The 17,773-nt window shown below is 40.9% G+C and overlaps 1 protein-coding gene across 1 annotated transcript in view; it reads left to right on the forward strand.

The window, feature by feature from the left end:
- kcnk2b (potassium channel, subfamily K, member 2b) overlaps positions 1-16,908 on the forward strand; it is a 68,719-nt gene extending 51,811 nt beyond the window's left edge. Inside the window, 6 exon segments of the mRNA XM_048206180.1 lie at positions 9,932-10,099; positions 10,101-10,155; positions 10,238-10,377; positions 12,705-13,740; positions 16,000-16,089; positions 16,238-16,908. Coding sequence (XP_048062137.1) covers positions 9,932-10,099; positions 10,101-10,155; positions 10,238-10,377; positions 12,705-13,028 — 687 coding nt within the window. The 3' untranslated portion in view covers positions 13,029-13,740; positions 16,000-16,089; positions 16,238-16,908.
- Positions 16,909-17,773: the final 865 nt, after the last annotated feature.

The following is a 17,773-nucleotide window of genomic DNA, read 5'->3' on the forward strand; positions in this document are numbered from 1 at the left end:
GAGGTGTATACTGCATAGCAGTGTTCAGAGCTTGCTGCCACACTGAAATGTAAAGTGAGCGCATCTTCTTGATTGAGGTTTCTGTCAGTGCAATATGCTGTCACTAACCAGTGGTGGAACCTGGAGAAAACATTTTCAAAGAAAAATAACCACTGTTTACTTAATCTCATATAGAGTAAGTCATTTGGTAGTCATTCTGATGCTTATCTGAGTGTGAAATATTCAGTATTGCTTAGGAGCTGCTGGATTGCCTTTTGAGCTACAATGTCCAAGGAATGGCATACACATCTTAAATTAGGCTGTTTCTGCTTGAGCAGTATATACATGGAGTGATGTCTCCCCACCATGATGTTTGCTTTATCTGTGCTTGATGTGTGGCAAGTAACATATGTTGCTATCCGGAGTTCACAGCACTGGTCATCACAAATGCTTGCATCACTTACATTAGCTTTTCTCACCGTAAAAGCCTTAACTGTGGGCAGGCACCGCATTTTGTGCTTCTTGGTTTCAGCGTGGTCCTTCACATCCTTCAAGTGTGCCTGTTTTTCCGTGTTGCAGAATTTGCAGCATGCTTTGCTATCATCTCCTTTAGATGGCATTATCCATGGCTTCCGGTCCAGATCATTCTTTACTCCTTTCTGTTTTTTTTGTTGTTGTTGTTTTGCCCACTTAGCATCTTCATTCTTCCCACTGGCTGCTGCTTCTATCAGTCTTAATTGTCTTAAAGCAGGGGAATCAACACCAGTTCCTGTTTTCTGTTCCCTCGTTTCTCATTGATTATTGTCACCTATGTCTTGTTACCCTCATCAGTCTTTGTGTATATAAGCTCTAGTGTGTTTTACCGTTTTCTGGTTCTCATATTGTTCCCATTCAGTCGGTCACCCTCGACATACGTCGGACAGACCGACGGATAGGAATCTCGCTAGAGAGGCCAATCTACTTCGAGTGTAACTAAAACGAGCCAATGCACATTGGCATGCAATCATATGCATCAGCTGCTCGCCTCGCAGAGCGGGTATATAACGAGCAGCAGGTGCGTTGCATCTTCAGCTTTTCGCTTCGGAGCAGAATGGTGTTTTTTCCTGTTCTCTGCAAGCAAGTGTCTGCTAAAAGACGAGTCAAGCTTTTTGGTCGAACTTCTCTTTTTTTCCGAGTGCGGGCAGACAGCACAGCAGCGGGGTCGAAGTCCTCTCTTTATTTTCTGTTTTTTGTTTTGTTTGCCATTATTGAGCAAATAGCTGTTTTGACAGCATCAGAAGGCTGTTCTCACGGCCGGTACGGTGCGCTTTTGAGCGCTAAAAAGCCATTTTTACGGCTGGTAAGAGTGAGCGCCTTCAAAGAGAGAGAGAGCACACGACAGGCTGCACACAATCCCTGTCTGTGTTGTGGCGACCGTTCCCCTGCATGCTTCAACATTTTTAAAAGAGTAAAGTTCCTAAAAGAGCTTACACAATTAGAGCTTGCATCTTTTTAAAGATGACATTCTACTTGTGTGCTTCTGGATGCGGTCGTTTCCTGTCCTCACTGACGGCCACGATCACTGTTTCACATGTCTGGGCGAGTGCTGAAATGATGCTTGTGGGTGTTTCATGTTTTCATATGAGAACATGATCACGTCGACATACCGGTCGTGACTCTTCTTTCTCCAGGAAGCTTGAGTCCCCTCTGTTGTTGGCCAGCTGCCGCTTGTGTGTAAAAACAGAGCCGCGGGTCTGCCCGACACTCTGGGAGACTGTGGAGAACAGCGAGAGCAAAACTCTCGCTCCTCTGCGTGTCGTGTGCCGTCGAGCTGTCGGGCTGCAGCGCGGGTTGTCATGGCAACCCAGCGCTCGCTCGGCTTTCTAGATGCGCGGTTCCCTTGCCTAATCTCCATTGTAGTGCCCTCTCTGGTGCACCAGAAGAGTCAAAGTATTGGGTTTGTTTCTGTTCCTGTACCCAAATTTTCAAAAAAGAGCAGTTTCCTCCATCTCCGGGTCCGAAGAGGGCTCGGAGAGCAGTACTGGTCCGTATGGACAACACATCAACCGTCAAGGTGGTCTACGCTCTCGTCGCATGTTGCAACTCGCCTGCCATCTCCTCCTGTGGAGTCGGAAGCATCTGAGGTCACTTCGCGACATTCATGTTCCCGGTGTGCTCAACCGTGCGGCCGACGAGCTCTCACGAGCTGCACTGCCGGGAGAGTGGCGACTCCACCCCCAGGTGGTCCAACTGATCTGGAGAGAGTTCGGAGAGGCTCAGGTAGACCTGTTTGCCTCACCAGAAATCTCTCACTGCCAGTTGTTTTACTCTCTGACCGAGGGAACACTCGGGACAGACGGACTGGCACCAGCGCAAATATGCGTTTCCCCCAGTGAGCCTGCTTGCACAGACACTGTGCAAAGTCAGGGAGGACGAGGAGCAGGTCCTGCTAGTTGCGCCCTACTGGCCCAACCAGACCTGGTTCCCAGAACTCTCACTCCTCACGACAGCCCCTCCCTGGCCCATTCCTCTGAGGAAGGACCTTCTTTCTCAGAAACGGGGCACTCTTTGGCACCCGTGTCCAGACCTCTGGAAACTCCATGTCTGGTCCCTGGACGGGACGCAGAGGTTCTAGGTGATTTACCCCCCGAGGTACTTAACACCATCACTTCGGCACGTGCACCGTCTACAAGACGTGCTTACGCCCTCGAAGTGGAACCTGTTCGTCGAGTGGTGTTCGTCTCGCCGAGAAGACCCCCGAAGATGCTCGATCAGAGTCGTGCTGTCCTTCTTGCAGCAAGGGTTGGAGCGTAGGCTGTCCCCCTCCACCCTCAAAGTCCACACTGCTGCTATCTCCGCTTACCACGACCACATAGATGGCAAAACTGTTGGTCAGCATGGACCTGGTCGTCAGGTTCCTTAAGGGGGCGAGACGGTCAAATCCTCCTCGACCTCTTTCCATATCCTCTTGGGACCTTGCTCTGGTGCTTCGAGCACTTCAGATTGCTCCCTTTGAGCCCTTGCAATCAGCAGACTTAAAGATTCTGTCTCTGAAGACTTTGCTGCTGGTTGCATTGGCCTCCATCAAGAGGGTAGGGGACCTGCAGTTATTTTCGGTCGACGAATCGTGCCTAGAGTTCGGGCCTCAAAGCTTCAGGACCTCAGACCAGCTCTTTGTCTGTTATGGAGGCCAGCAGAAGGGAAAGGCTGTCTCCAAGCAGAGGATGGCCCACTGGATAGTGGATGCCATCGCCCTGACTTACCAAGCTCAGGGCGTGCCCTGCCCGCTCGGGTTGCATGATCACTCCACGAAAGGTGTAGCATCCTCCTGGGCGCTGGCTCGTGGCGCCTTGCTAACAGACATTTGTAGAGCTGCGGGCTGGACGACACCTAACATGTTCGCTAGAGTCGAGCCGGTCTCCTCCCGTGTTCTCGCCTCAGGTCAGAGGCACGGAGAGGCCCCGGCTTAGTGTCGGCTTGCTGCGCTACATGCGCTCTTTTGCTCCAGAGAGTCCCTGCGGGCAGACCCTGTTGAGTCCTCCGGTTAGCCTTCGGCAGCCAACGTGGCGGAGCGTCTGGCGCCAGGCCTATACTCCGTTGCATCCTTGAGAACCGGATTTAGGCTGGGTTCCATATGTGTGACCCTACGGGGATCCCATATGGTTTTTCCACGGTTGCTCCTAAACGAAGCCCGTGTCTCTCATTGAGTTGGAGTCACCCCAGTTCTTCCATATGTTGTACAATCTACAAGGTTAGTCCATATGTACTTCTTCACATAACTTCTTCGGGGAAGGATGTGGCTTCCGCAACGTTCCTTTTCTAACTAAAGGTTACACTTTCCCAGCGTTATCCAATAGTCTCACTGAATGGGTTTTGGGGAACAGCAGTGATCGACCCTCTCTGTGTTAGCCCTGTCCCACCGTCCTCAGGCAAGGGGGTTCAGGTGGCTTACAACAGAGCGCTGGAAGAGGGCAACTCCTGTGGCGCTTTGGTAGGGATTCCTATTCGTCGGTCTGTCCGACGTACATCGAACGTGACCGACTGAATGGGAACGTCTCGGTTACAAAGGTAACCCTCGTTCCCTGAAGGAGGGAATGGAGATGTACGTCCCGTCACCACAGTCGTTGTCCTGCTGATGCTGCCGCCTGCTTGGTTCGGCTCCTCAGCGAAAACCTGAAGATGCAACGCACCTGCTGCTCAAGATGCAATGCACCTGCTGCTCGCGCTGCGAGGCGAGCTGCTGATGCATTCATATGATTGCATGCCAATGTGCATTGGCTCGTTTTAGTTACACTCGAAGTAGATTGGCCTCTCTAGCGAGATTCCTATTCGTCGGTCTGTCCGACGTACGTCTCCGTTCCCTCCTTCAGGGAACGAGGGTTACCTTTGTAACCAAGACGTTTTGGTAATGTTATTGTTAAATAAACAATTACCTGCATTTGGATATGACATGCCACAGCTGTTTGAGGCTGAATAAACTTTATAAACTGGGATATTTGTCTTTCTCAACGGGTGCATGATGATGCTGTATCGTATTGAAGCACCTGTTATAGCGTGTAACATTGCAATGCCCCTTTCACTTTCAACATGTTCATGACCTGTTTAAATTTTTAAGGTCTAAATGCAGCAAATTTTGGCTACTCTCTTGTACTGGTACATGCTTATACTCTCATCGGCAGTGGCTGTGTGTTAAACAGAGACATTTAACAACTGTTATTGCTGTGTCTCTACAGATGGCACTTGATTCTAAAGCTTTTATTGTCTGTTTTATTCCCTTTCAAAATATGTGGCATGAAATCTATGAGTCTTTGCAGTTTATTTCATCACTCTAGCAGAGATTTGCTTGTTTGGACATATATTTGCTTGTTTGGACTATATTGTTCCATCACACAGATGTTATTGTTTGCTATCACTTTGAACTGTGCTGTTGACTTGGGCTGCATTGATATGGTGAGTCTGTTGTATGTATATTGTATTTGTTGTTACAGTATATTGTTTGGTTTGCTTGTTTTTTATATACACTTTATGCTTTATGCTTATGCTTTTAAAAGCACTATATATATAATACAAATTATTATTAAAATTGTTACTACTACTACTGTTATTATTATCAGTAACTCAAATAAATGACATGGCTAGACATGTGACATCAATACAGTGACAAACTCAATGTAAAATGAAACTACTTTTTTAGAAGACTGATATATCTGGAGTCTTGGTCTCATGTGAGTGAACATAATTTTAATGATGTTTCTCATAAGTGCTTTTCATTTCTTTATACATAAAACATACTGAGTGCACCTTTAAAGTTTGATGCTACAATGAGCAGAACCAGACAACTTACATTCAATTCAGTTATCTCTCTCTCTATTTCTTATACAACCTTCTAAGTCATAGGGCTGGAGCCTATCCCAGTTTCCTAGGCCAGAGGCAGAGGAAAGCAACCTTGACAGATGGCCAGTCCATCACATGGCTCTCACACAATCACACACAGGAAATCTTGACTGTCAAATTCACCTAACCTGCATGTCTTTGGACTGTGGGGAAACTGGAATACCCAGAGGAAACCCACACTGATATCAGGAGAACATGCAAACTCCACACAGAAAGGACTCGGGGACCTTCTTTCTGTGAGGCAACGATGCTAACCACTGAGCCACTGTGCCGACCATTTCAGTTATACATACAAATATTCCTCAGGGAAGGACTAGAACAATATTTCTGAACTTTGACCAAAACTGACCCTCAGAAACTTTATAGAACTATGCATGCTTCCATATGCTATGTATATCACAATTCAGCAATTCACGATTTGCAGTTTATTAATTGTCTTATAAACTACCACTGAGCAAGCCAAAGAGAAACAGTGTCTAGGAACCAGAACTCCATATGGTGAGAAAAAAACCTTGAGAGAAACCAGGCAAATGGCTGATTCACACATGCCCTGAGTACCCTGGGCCTGATTCCATCTGGGCATCTCTTCTCCTCACAGTGCCGCTTATCAATGTGTTTTCTCTCTCCATGTATTCATTGCAGCTGGTCAACAAAGTTAGCCCAACAACTACACTCTGAAAAGAAATTCAGAAGCATGGAAAAAAGCATAACAGCTACTTGCTTCAATACTAGACAAAGTAGGCAAACAAAAGGGCTTAACATTAGGGATGGGCACGAGTACTTGAGTACTCGGATGTGACAGGGACGATCGAACATAAAAACAATGATGTGTGAGTTTGAATTATTATTATTTTTTTCTGATTGGTTATAGCAGAATTTTGGGCGGCACCTTGAGCTCTGATTGGTTAGCGTTGCCAGAGCATGCAGTCCAAAGTCCAGACCGAAAAACAGAGAGAAACATGGCTTCAAAGTTGCGTAATGATGTCTGGCTTCATTTCAACAAAATAGATGAAAATACAGTTCATTGCAAGATGTGCAGCTCCAAGCTATCACACAAATCTACCACAAGTACAATGCATTATCATCTAGTATTTGTACATAAAATGTCTTGCAATACCAGAGAGGCAACTCAGACAAGCATCGCATCTTTTACTGTCAGACAGAAACGCAACGCAGCCAGAGCTGAAAAGATTACACAACTAATCACTGAAATGGTAGAGAAAGATTTGCTGCCTATTAGTTTCGTTGAAGGATAGGGGTTTAAAGATTTGATGCATTACGTTGAGCCCCAGTGTTACATCTCATCGTGCAAAGCAGTCACAGGAAGAATAGATGCTCTATATGAAAAGACTGCTTCTTCACTGAAAGACAGACTGTCAAAGACAGCGAAGATGGCTATCACTCTGGACTCATGGACCTCGCTGACCACACTCACTTGCCATTACATTGCTGAATGGGAAATACTTCAGTTCAGTATTAAAGACACGCAGTTTTGACAAACGACACACTGCTGTGAACTTAGCCAACTACCTAAAAGATGCAACAGAACAGTGGCTGTCAAGTTCAGAGAAAGTAATTGCGTGTGTTCATGATAATGTGAGTAACGTGGTTTTGGCGAATTGATGTCTTTGGGGATCAGTGCCCTTGCTTCGCACAGACCCTGCAGTTACCCATCAACGAAGGCTTCAGCATTGCTTCTGTAGAAAGTGTGATAGTTGCCTGTTGGTGGCACATTTTCACCACAGCACAGTGGCTACAGCGGCACTTCGCCAGAAACAACAACAGCAGAAAGTACCCGAACATAAACTTATCCAGTACTGTCGCATGCGGTGTTCGAACGATATGTTCGATATGTTCAAACATCTTTTGGAACAGAGATGGACTGTGTGCGCTGTTCTGTCTGATCGAAATATTACAAAACTTGCTGATGCAAAGACGCTTGACTTGAAAGATGAGCACTGGCAGACTGTAGAAAAACTGATACCCATTCTCCAGTCCTGAAGTGTGCCACAAAAACAATGTGCAGTGAGACGCATGTTTGCTTTTCGATGGTAGATCCGATCACACATAGCCTCATCACTAAACACCTAAACACACAGACCGGTGAGTCTCCAAGAGTGTCGGACTTCTAGACAGCCATGGTTTTTATAAATATGAGCGTTGGTGTGGATTTAAGCGTACACACACTCTAAGACCAAATCTGTGCATATGCACACTTTATAAATGAGGCCCCTGAAGTTTCTTGAGACAGAGCTTCGAGGGAGAGAAACAGATTCTGTCACACCCATACAAAGTGACTCTCAGCCTGATTGAGGAGCAATTACGGCGCTCGACACTCCTTTTGGAGAGAATTATGGCACAAGTGATGTTTGTTAATGTGAGACCGAAATCAAAAGCTACTTCAGCAAGCCATGCATCTCCGAAAACCAGGATCCTTTACTGTGGTGGAAGGTAAATGAGAATCGGTTTACAATACTAAGCATCCTTGCCCAGTGGTACTTAGCTGTTCCTGCGACATCTGTTCCAGCAGAGCGCCTTTTTTCCAGCACCAGCCTAATTGTGAACTCCTCTTTTTGAACAAAAATATGTAGGCTGTAGCCTATGTATAAGTTTCATCAGTTGCAGTAAATATACAGGATGTTTTTGTTTTGAGTTTTATAAATCATTCCGTCTCTGTTTTATTTAGGCTACCATAGCATTAATTTTGTTAAACTTGTGAAACTTTTTTTTCTTTAGCTTTGAAAATAAAAACTAAGCTGTTCATTTTTGTTGTTGTTTCAAAAGCACAGTTGAAATGCTGCTAAAGTAATATTGAAGACGTTTTATTTAAAAATTACAGTTGAATAAAGTAGCCTAAAAGCAAAGTATCCTGTGTGTTCATTTTAAATCACATTTGATAATAAAAACATAGAGACAAGTAATATTAAATAAATTAGAAGCCTATATAAAAATAAAACAAATGCATCGGCTCTACTTTTACTTACAATAATGAACATAGAATTAAGGTTTAGTATTTCAGAAATAACATGACTGCTTTGCATGCCCCATCCCCGAGTACTCGTTTTTTGAGACCTATCAATGATTGAAATAAGAAATTGAAACAAGGTAACCAATCAGAACATTATACATGAGACTAGGGAAACGCAAGATGTTAGGCTTGTTCAGGGGCGCCGTTGGCACGGGGGACAGGGGGGTCAGGACCCCCGCAGTTTTGAAAAGATAGAAGTCGACCCCCACACTTTTGATAAGGGCTGCTTCAATTAGTCACACTATATCTATCTTTTAGCTTAGGATATTTTCTTTCAAATTAGACCATTTTCACTTTTCTGTGAGCTTCCGTTCGTAAATAATCAGCTGTTTTGTCGCGGATGTGAACAGGAAATGCGCTCTCGAACGGAGAAACAAACCTCCAAACCATCGATCAAAGTGTGCTAACGTTTTAGGACAGGTTGATGGTATATAAATCATGCCCGAACGTTAGCGTTTGTCAATCAAGCCAAATCGTCCATTCAGAAACCGAGAAATTTGACACTTTAAGGTAAGGAGGCTGATCTCTCAGGTTGATGCGCGAGCTGGCTTGACTGAAGTTTTCGTGAGGATTTATAGTTTATGGGCTGTTTTGATTTCGGTAATTACATCTTGAAAGGCAAAAGCATTGATGGCATCTATAAAAGAGATATCTGAAATAGAAACGAAAGTGATATTGCCTCATCCAGTGGAGGACGCACGAGAGGAGATCTGTGCATTTCATTGGTATGTGTAACGTATACTGTAATACTGCATTTACAATGCTTATCAGTGGCGTGCACTTTGATCGTGAAAGTGCCTTTTGCGGTCGCTTCGCTGTGCTCCCGTGTTCCCGATGTGAACGTGAGCTCCAGTCCATTACAATTTAGAGCGGTTAAGGCCCGGGTATACTTTATTTCCCGCGTTCCGTCTCGCGCGAGCCTTTCAGAGAAACTCCTTTGCCCATGAGCGCCGAAAGACCATGGGAAAGACGCGTTCGGCCGCATGCATATGTGCACCGCACGTTGTCATAACAACTATGAGAATTTCAAAATAAAAGACATGAACACAAACAAAACCCAAACCAATGTGACAATAACTTGAAAATTGGGCAGTTGATTTGCAGTTTCTAAGCATTTGTTTTTACAGAGTAGAAAGGCACATAGAATTTTTTATTCGCCTATATTTTTCATTCAAATAGCTATTGCAACAAGCTACATACCTTTGTCTTAAAAATTTGAATCATAACTTCTATAAGTGACCTTGGAGGCCCCAGTCATATATCAGCACTAGGATATCAAATTCTTAGACATGTCTTATTTCTTTACATTATCTTCATATACTGTATTCGGTGGATTTTGTAAATTGCTGTCTACATTTATATTTAATATTGTATTAAATATACATGTTGTATGTATACAAACTGTCCATCCATGGATTTCAAAACAGTTTATCAGACTTTCAAATCAAACTGTCCATCCATGGATTGACTAACCCTTCATATATTTATTTATCCATCCATCCATCTATGAACGCCTCCATCTTTCCATCCATGCTTTTTTTCTCTCCTCAGAAGTGGAACGTGAGTCAAACCAAGATCCGTGTGATCTCTACTGTTCTTTTCATTCTGTTTGGTTGTCTCCTCTTCGTCACTCTGCCGGCCATCATATTCAAACACATTGAGGGCTGGAGTGCGCTGGAGTCCATCTACTTTGTCGTCATTACCTTGACAACCATCGGCTTTCGGAGATTTTGTTGCGGGCGAGGGTGAGCGACGCCACCATGAAGAGAGCAGTGGTGAGCATAAACAGAACACATTTGACTGCATATGCATAGCTGTTTGCAAAAGGGATACTAGCATCTTGTCTTGTTTGTTCAGGTGGTTCTGAATTGGAGTACTTGGACTATTACAAGCCCCTGGTGTGGTTCTGGATCCTGATTGGTTTAGCATACTTCGCTGCTGTTCTCAGTATGATTGGAGACTGGTTTCGTGTCATATCCAAGAAAACAAAGGAGGAGGTGTGTTCTCATTAGGGATGCCACAATTATCAATATAATATTGAACTGTTCAGTATGACATTCATGGTTCAATACGTGCTTGTGAATTGCATTTTTGTTTTGCGTTTAAATTTCTGTGCGTTTTATTTCTCTCCGAATGCACTCTATGCACGCTTACTTTCACATTTTCCCTCAGGGTGCATATATGCATCCGCTGCTCTGCCGTAAGCCATTTTTCCTTACCTAGATCTGTCAAAATGACTGAGGAGAAGATGACTTTTTAGTATTGCTGTTTACAAAAACTGTAGGAACTGTAGGAGATTTTTTGAACAATCTTTGCACTGCTTTTTTCCAGTGAGAGTTCATAGTCATCATGTCTGTCAAGCTCTAAATGGGGCAAAACAACACTATAAGAAGAGCCATAGATGTATCATTAAAATACATTACAAGTTAAATTAATGTTCTGTATTCTGATCATTGATCTGATTTCAGCCACTGCAACATATCAACTGCAAATCAAATCAATTATATTTCTCAAGATCTGAGCAGAGGATGATAAAACAACTCCAAAAATAGCTTTACCATCTTCAACTATTACAGACCTAGTTTGCCTTTATTTCTTTCATAAATTGTTTCTGAGAATTAACAGAGGTTTAGCTCTAATTAATGTAATTTTTTATTATTATTGAAATGAATTAGTTTGAAGTCACTATTAAAGTGAAAAGCATTTGCTACAGTTGAGCACTTGACCCTGGCTTGTATTATTATTTTTATTTTTTATTTTTTACACCCACTACAACAGTGTTTCATTAAGAGCACTCATGCTTTGATAAAATAGATCAGCTGAAGTTGTCTGCTTTTACAACATTCCAATGCTTGTTGTACAGTGATTTAAATTGTTTAAATGACTGTTTCCAAGAAAATACAGTAGTAATAATGTTGAGGCCCTACTGAACTATGAAAATATTTTAACTAAACAAATTTAGCTGTGATAGAAAGTGCACAACGGCATTAACACTGACATAAAACTGAGAATATCCGAAACATCTTTTGTGCAACAATTTCAATCTGGGCATTTAGAAACACTTAAACACCAACTCTCATCATACAAACCTCAACAATGCTGACAAAACAAACTACTAAAATTCATGCCTTAATGCATGCTGGGAGCCCTAGATGAGTTTTGATTGGTGCACCCAGAATTCACTGCAGCATGAAGTTTTTTGTTGATTGTCACCATTGTTGTGATTCATACGCTGATTCTTGATGTCAGTGTGTGTCTGAGTGCTATTGTAGTTCAAAACTTACTGTCCGGCATGTTTTTAAAATTCTTTAAATGGTCAGATTGCCGTGATGCTGCTGGAGAAAATGCTGCAGTATCACAAAATCAGTAGAAAGTTTAGAGGCACTAATAACACTAAACCCTAACTATCAATGCAATCAGTGAAACAAACCACTTTATGATGCTTATACCATTAAGAAGTAGCAAGAACCACCTTATCTCATTGCTGGCTTTCTTTACAACAAACAAGTTTTGTGATCACAGCATTAAAGCAGCCAAAAAAAGTTAATTGAAAAATTCAAGGATTAAGTGCACAACTAAAGGAAACGCTATTCACCAAAATGGTGACTTCAAACTAAATTGTTCTTTTCAAAAATAAATAAATAAATGCAAAAATAAGTGAGTGCAGCTGGTAAAGCTGTTTTTGGAGTTGTTTAATCATATTCTACTGAGATCGAGAGATTCAATTTAATTGTTTGCAGTTGATGTTTCAGTGTCTGACATCAAATCAGTTATTATTTGGGGTAGAAATTAATTTAAATATGAATGAAAAAGTCCCATGCCAAACACTCCGAGAGTTGTCATGATAGAAATTAGGTTTTATGAAAATGAGCTGTGGTATTGAAAACTTAAAAAAGTAAGTTTGCTTTACTTTCGTAAAGTTATTCCAACTAAACTTTATAAGTTCAAATAACTAAATTTGTCAAGTTGAAATACTTAATATTCTAAGTAAACAACTTAATGTAAAAAGATAACTCAAAAAGTTAAAAGAACCTAATTTTTTTTCAGTGCAGAAGACTTGGAATATAGTGTATAGTTGGTATATAGTTGCATATCTTGTTTTATGTTGTTGTTGTCCTTTTTGGAGCTTGACACATGGCCACAATGAACTGTCACAGTATGGAAAAAAGAGGCACTGAATAAAAATTCATATTTTTATATTTCTGGAAATATAAAAATATTTATATTTCTGGAAAAAAACATGCAGGTCTGGCATGACATAATTTTTTGTGCACAAACACTTACAAAAGTTTTTACAATATCAATATTGATCTTTTTGTCATAGGTAGGAGAGTTTCGAGCTCATGCCGCTGAGTGGACTGCTAACGTGTCTGCAGAGTTTAAGGAGACTCGTCGGCGACTGAGTGTCGACATTTATGACAAATTCCAGCGTGCTGCATCGATCAAGCGCAAACTGTCCGCTGAAATATACCTCAGCCCACCTGTCAATCAGCAGATGACACCAGGGAAACGTGCACATTCAGTTAACCTCGGAGATGAGAGAGAGGCATATTCCTACACATCTGTAAGAAATGGAAGCTTATTCCTCAACGGCCTTATCCCGGATTACACTGACCATCGAGATATCAATAAAATACAAACAAAATGAGCTGGAACTAAAGACATTCACTGACAAACTGTGGGAGCAAAAACTATAGGATGTATAAGGAAGGATAAGACAAAAGGAAAAACGAGAGGACAAAGACTATACATTTCATATAAAGAAAATAGAAAGACACCATTGTGTGGACAAAGAGCATTGTTCTCCATTGACGGCAATGCAAAAATATCCATGTATTCTGACTAAATCATTTTTGTTAGCAACATATAAGTTATTTGTAATTTATACGATTATAGTTACAGATTAATATACTGTAGATGTTTCACAAGTGCCCCATTTTTTTTTTTTTTTGATAAATCTAAAATGCATGTAAGTCTTTTTTATCATTCTTCTGCAGGAAAAGTCTAATATAGACAGCATGACATTTACTGAATGTTAGCATTCCGGCACTGCATGCTGCAGCTGAGCATCTACAATTGAAATGAATGAGAATGCTAACCAGCTCTCTCTCTCTCTCTCTCTCTCGAGTCTACCACACTCCAAAAAATGTCTGCACAGTCCAGCAAAATGAAGGCACAACATCACTCTTTCCAAAAAAAACCAAAAAAAAACTTTTGTATTACTTCTATCCCAACTGCAGGCATACACTGCAGCAAGGGAGCGAGGAAATTCCTTGACATTATAAGTTGAACATTCCCAACACAGCTTTCTTGCACCGTCCATGACCAGATGCACAGAGGCACAGTGGCACAGTTAAAAGGTAAGTGAATGTGATTATAGCAGTCCTGCCCTCAGTCATGTCAAAATGATCATATGAGAAAATCACCACCACAATGTCATAATTACTAGTGGGAGACTCTTTAAAGGGTAGGTAACACACAGTTTCTACTATCTCATTTTAACCTTGAGTACCTGTAGAGTAGTATTGCATCCTTCATATCTCTGAAAAGTCTTTAGTTTTATCATATTTATAAAAGATAGATACGCTGTACCGAGTCTTTCCGAAAAAAGCTGAGCTCCTGGAGGTGTTCCTGCTGTGGGCAGAGCTAAAGAGACACGAGCGCACACTTGCGTAGAGATTGTCTGCAAGCTGCGACATCATTATAAATAAAAAGGGAACAAAAACATTTGTGTTTACATTTTATGCACTTGCACGCCGATTGCCAAAAAAACACAGACATTTGATGCAGTTTTACACACCGCCCGTGACCTGCAAATCCAGCGTCGGACTGGGACTTGTTTACAAAGCATTCATCGCCGAAATTTTTCGGAAGGTTTCTAACCTTGTAATATTGTACATAAAATTACTTTGGTACTCTACAATAGCCCTTACAAAGTCAGCTTTACTGTGTATAGCAATGGATTCTGTTAAAAAATTAAGTATACAATATTATGGCATACAAAACACCCATTTTATTGTTGCTGATATATATCCCCAACTCACAGCTGATCCACAGTTAGTGAACGTGTTAAGTCTGTGCTTTTTCAATATGCAGATTAGACAAGCTAAAACCATTGACCTTTTCCAATGCAGACATGAAGGAGGATATGAGAACAGTAATTTGATTTCATTGGGAGAACATACTCACCTTTCTCAGATGATTCTGCTCCTTGTGATTTGTGTTTAATTGGGAACAGGTGCATTCAGTTCATGGGTAATTAATTACTGTTTCCTATGGCAACCCTGACAGGCTCACAGAAGAACCTCCAGTATGTAATCAGCTAAAGCTGTTTTGATGTTATCAGAGGACACATTTGAAACAAAAAGATAGAAGTGCATCTTATATGCCAATAGACACTACCAATATTGTGGAATATTATTACTGTTTTCTATTATTGAACTCTTTTCTTTTTGGATTTATTTTAAAGTGTAATTTACTTCTGTGATGCAAAGCTGAATTTTCTGCATCATTAGTCTTCAGTGTCACATGATTCTGCTGTGTCACACTGTATTGTATGCATGTCTCCTACAGTCTTATAATCTATGCACTTGAGAGTTAATGAACAGGGTTTTTTTTCCCACATATTTTATTTTCACATTTATGCTGCGCATTAAGTCTTTTTATATCAAAATTTATTGATATATAAATATATGATTAGTTTATTTCAGCCATGAATGTTAAACTCAAAAAAAATAACTTGTTGGTCTACTTAATTCAGTTATGACACCTATTTCCACACATTTGAACTGATTTATTTGAACTTAAGCTAGGTTAATTGTACTGATGAGTAAAATTCATCCTAATTGAATGAGATCACACCAGTTTCATCTGACGTATTCTGTGAATGTTTCCTGAACATAATTCACTCTTGTTGATCCAACCGGTGCTATTGCAATTCAGACTAGTGCCCTTGTGCAGAGTTGCTCTTTTTCTGTGAAACATTTGTAGCATGCAAGTAACAATCAGGTAAAGAACTTCTCATCACTGGCTTTAGCACAGTTAAAGCTTGTTGAGAACAACATAGATTTATTTCATGTAGCCACCCATAGCCTAACCACAAGGTCTACACTTCAGCATAATGGTAACCTCAAAAAAACTGACATAACATAAACTCTTTTAAATGTCAAATATAACTGAACATCAAACTTTAAAAGGTATTTCCCTTTCCTAAAAAACACATTAAACAGCACTTAATTTAAACATTTACTGTCCTAATCTATTCCTATGCAAAGCATGCTGGGAACTAGAAATCCACTGCCCAGTTTCAATCAATGCAACATAAATGATTCATGTAGTCCCAACACAAATGGTTTAGGTTAACCTAACATTTTGCAAATTTAATTTCATTTAACATAATACAATTGAGTGCAAATGCCAATTAAGTAAAAAAACTAAAGATTTGTGTTGGTTCAGCTTATTTTATTTAAATAAACTGAGCAAGCAGCTAGAATCATTTTTTTGAGTGTAGGTGTTCTATGATATACAGCGTTCTCAGACAGGGGCCCACAATTGTGAATTCAAGTGGTGGTGTCTTTGTCTAATGCTTTAATATTCAATTTCTGATTCTCTCTATACAGTGTCGAATGATTCTCCTGCCCTGGACTGAAAGTCACATGCACAATCCTCATTCAAATTGCCTTCCCCAGCCTAACCAATCAGACCTCAAGGTACAACCCTAAATGCCCCATAACATCACTGAATGCAATGAATTTGTTTCCATGATCATTCAATTCAATCCAAGTAAACCAAAATATTGTTTTTGTGCTGATGCCAAATTACAGCTCAGTTTAATGTAACTGTATTATTTTGTTTTAGCGAGCCCTGCAGCCTCTGACATTCAGATCGCTGGGCTGAGACGGAGAGATTGCACAGTTGCCATGGAGATCCGAGACACATTTTAAGCCACCAGCTCCACTGCAAGGACTACTATGGTTGTCAAGCCATGACTGTAAATTTCGTCCTTCTCATACCCATTTGACACTCTTGAGGGAATAAAGAGATACAGACAAATCAGACACAAGATTCTTTATAGATGAAGTGTGTCCTCAGATGAATCAGAGTTCCAAAGGTATCAAAGGTACTCTAAAAAAGATAGAAATAGATTTAACTAAAATGCCTTGATCTTGTTGTAAAGGGTGGATTTACCTGGCTGAACAAAATGCTGATTTCAATATGATTGTTAATCTTACAGAGCCATTCTGTTTCATTTCTGCTTTGAGAACAACAAAAAATAAGGATGCAATTAAGATCTTTAAGCTCAAAGGGAAAAAAAGTATTATCTTATGGTGTGTTCACACTTGGCAGGTTTGGTTCTATTAAAATCTCAGTCCGCTTCCAAACAAACTCTGGTGGGGTTAGAATGAAATATGAACGCAATAGACCTTATGTAGCCCCGCCCCTTTTCAGCGTTGCGCTCGTTGTCTTTTGACTTCCTGGTTTGTATTTCCACAGCGATATTACATTTATGAATGAACTGCTCATTTTAAAATCTTCCCGATCTACTGACATTTGTTAAGACATCTGCTTTAAACATAACAATTCTCATGATAACTTTCATTAACTCTACAACAAGTAAATCCACTTAACCAACTAATTATTCTTTGACAGCGATGCCATAGAAATGTACAGAGCTACCGCAAAACGGAAGTTCAAAGACAATTTTATAAAGATGGCGGCGCGCTTGTTTCTCTGGTAAATAAGGTCTATATAGACCAAAGACATGTAAATGAACTAAAAAACCAGACATGATATCACAACATGCGACCCTGAAAAGGACAGAATGCTCAAGCATACCTGTTTTTTCCATCATAGTCACGATGTTGCCCATCACAGTTTGGTACAGAATCAGAACCATGTCTCCTCACAACAGATCTTCGTTTGTGTGTGACGGAGGGAATTCTACCACTGTTTTGACTCCTTTACACATTTTATAAGCTCTTCACGAGTTGTCAGCTCCATCATTTTTTATTTTGTTGTATATTTAGGTTCGGTGTTAGAAGTGACAGTGTGAACGCTAAGCGAACTAGGACTAAATGTATCGTTTTCTTTTTTGGTCCGGATCAAAAGAACCAAGAGAACTGAACTACAAGTGTGAACACACCTATTTAAATTAATTTTAATTTTATTCTCTAAAGTCTGTAGACTTTCTTGAAGGCAGTTAACTAAAATGCCTTGATCTTGTTGTAAAGGGTGGATTTACCTGGCTGAACAAACGCTTGGGCCTCATTTATAAAATGTTGCGCAGAAACCGTCCTAAATTTGATCTTACGATAATTTCTCCAATGTATGTACGTGTGATTCATAGAATGAACATACGCAGAAAACGAGCGTACGCCTCTCTTTCAGATGTGA

The sequence above is a fragment of the Megalobrama amblycephala genome, linkage group LG11 (genome assembly GCF_018812025.1).
Source record: "Megalobrama amblycephala isolate DHTTF-2021 linkage group LG11, ASM1881202v1, whole genome shotgun sequence".
In the NCBI taxonomy this organism is placed as follows: Eukaryota; Metazoa; Chordata; class Actinopteri; order Cypriniformes; family Xenocyprididae; genus Megalobrama; species Megalobrama amblycephala.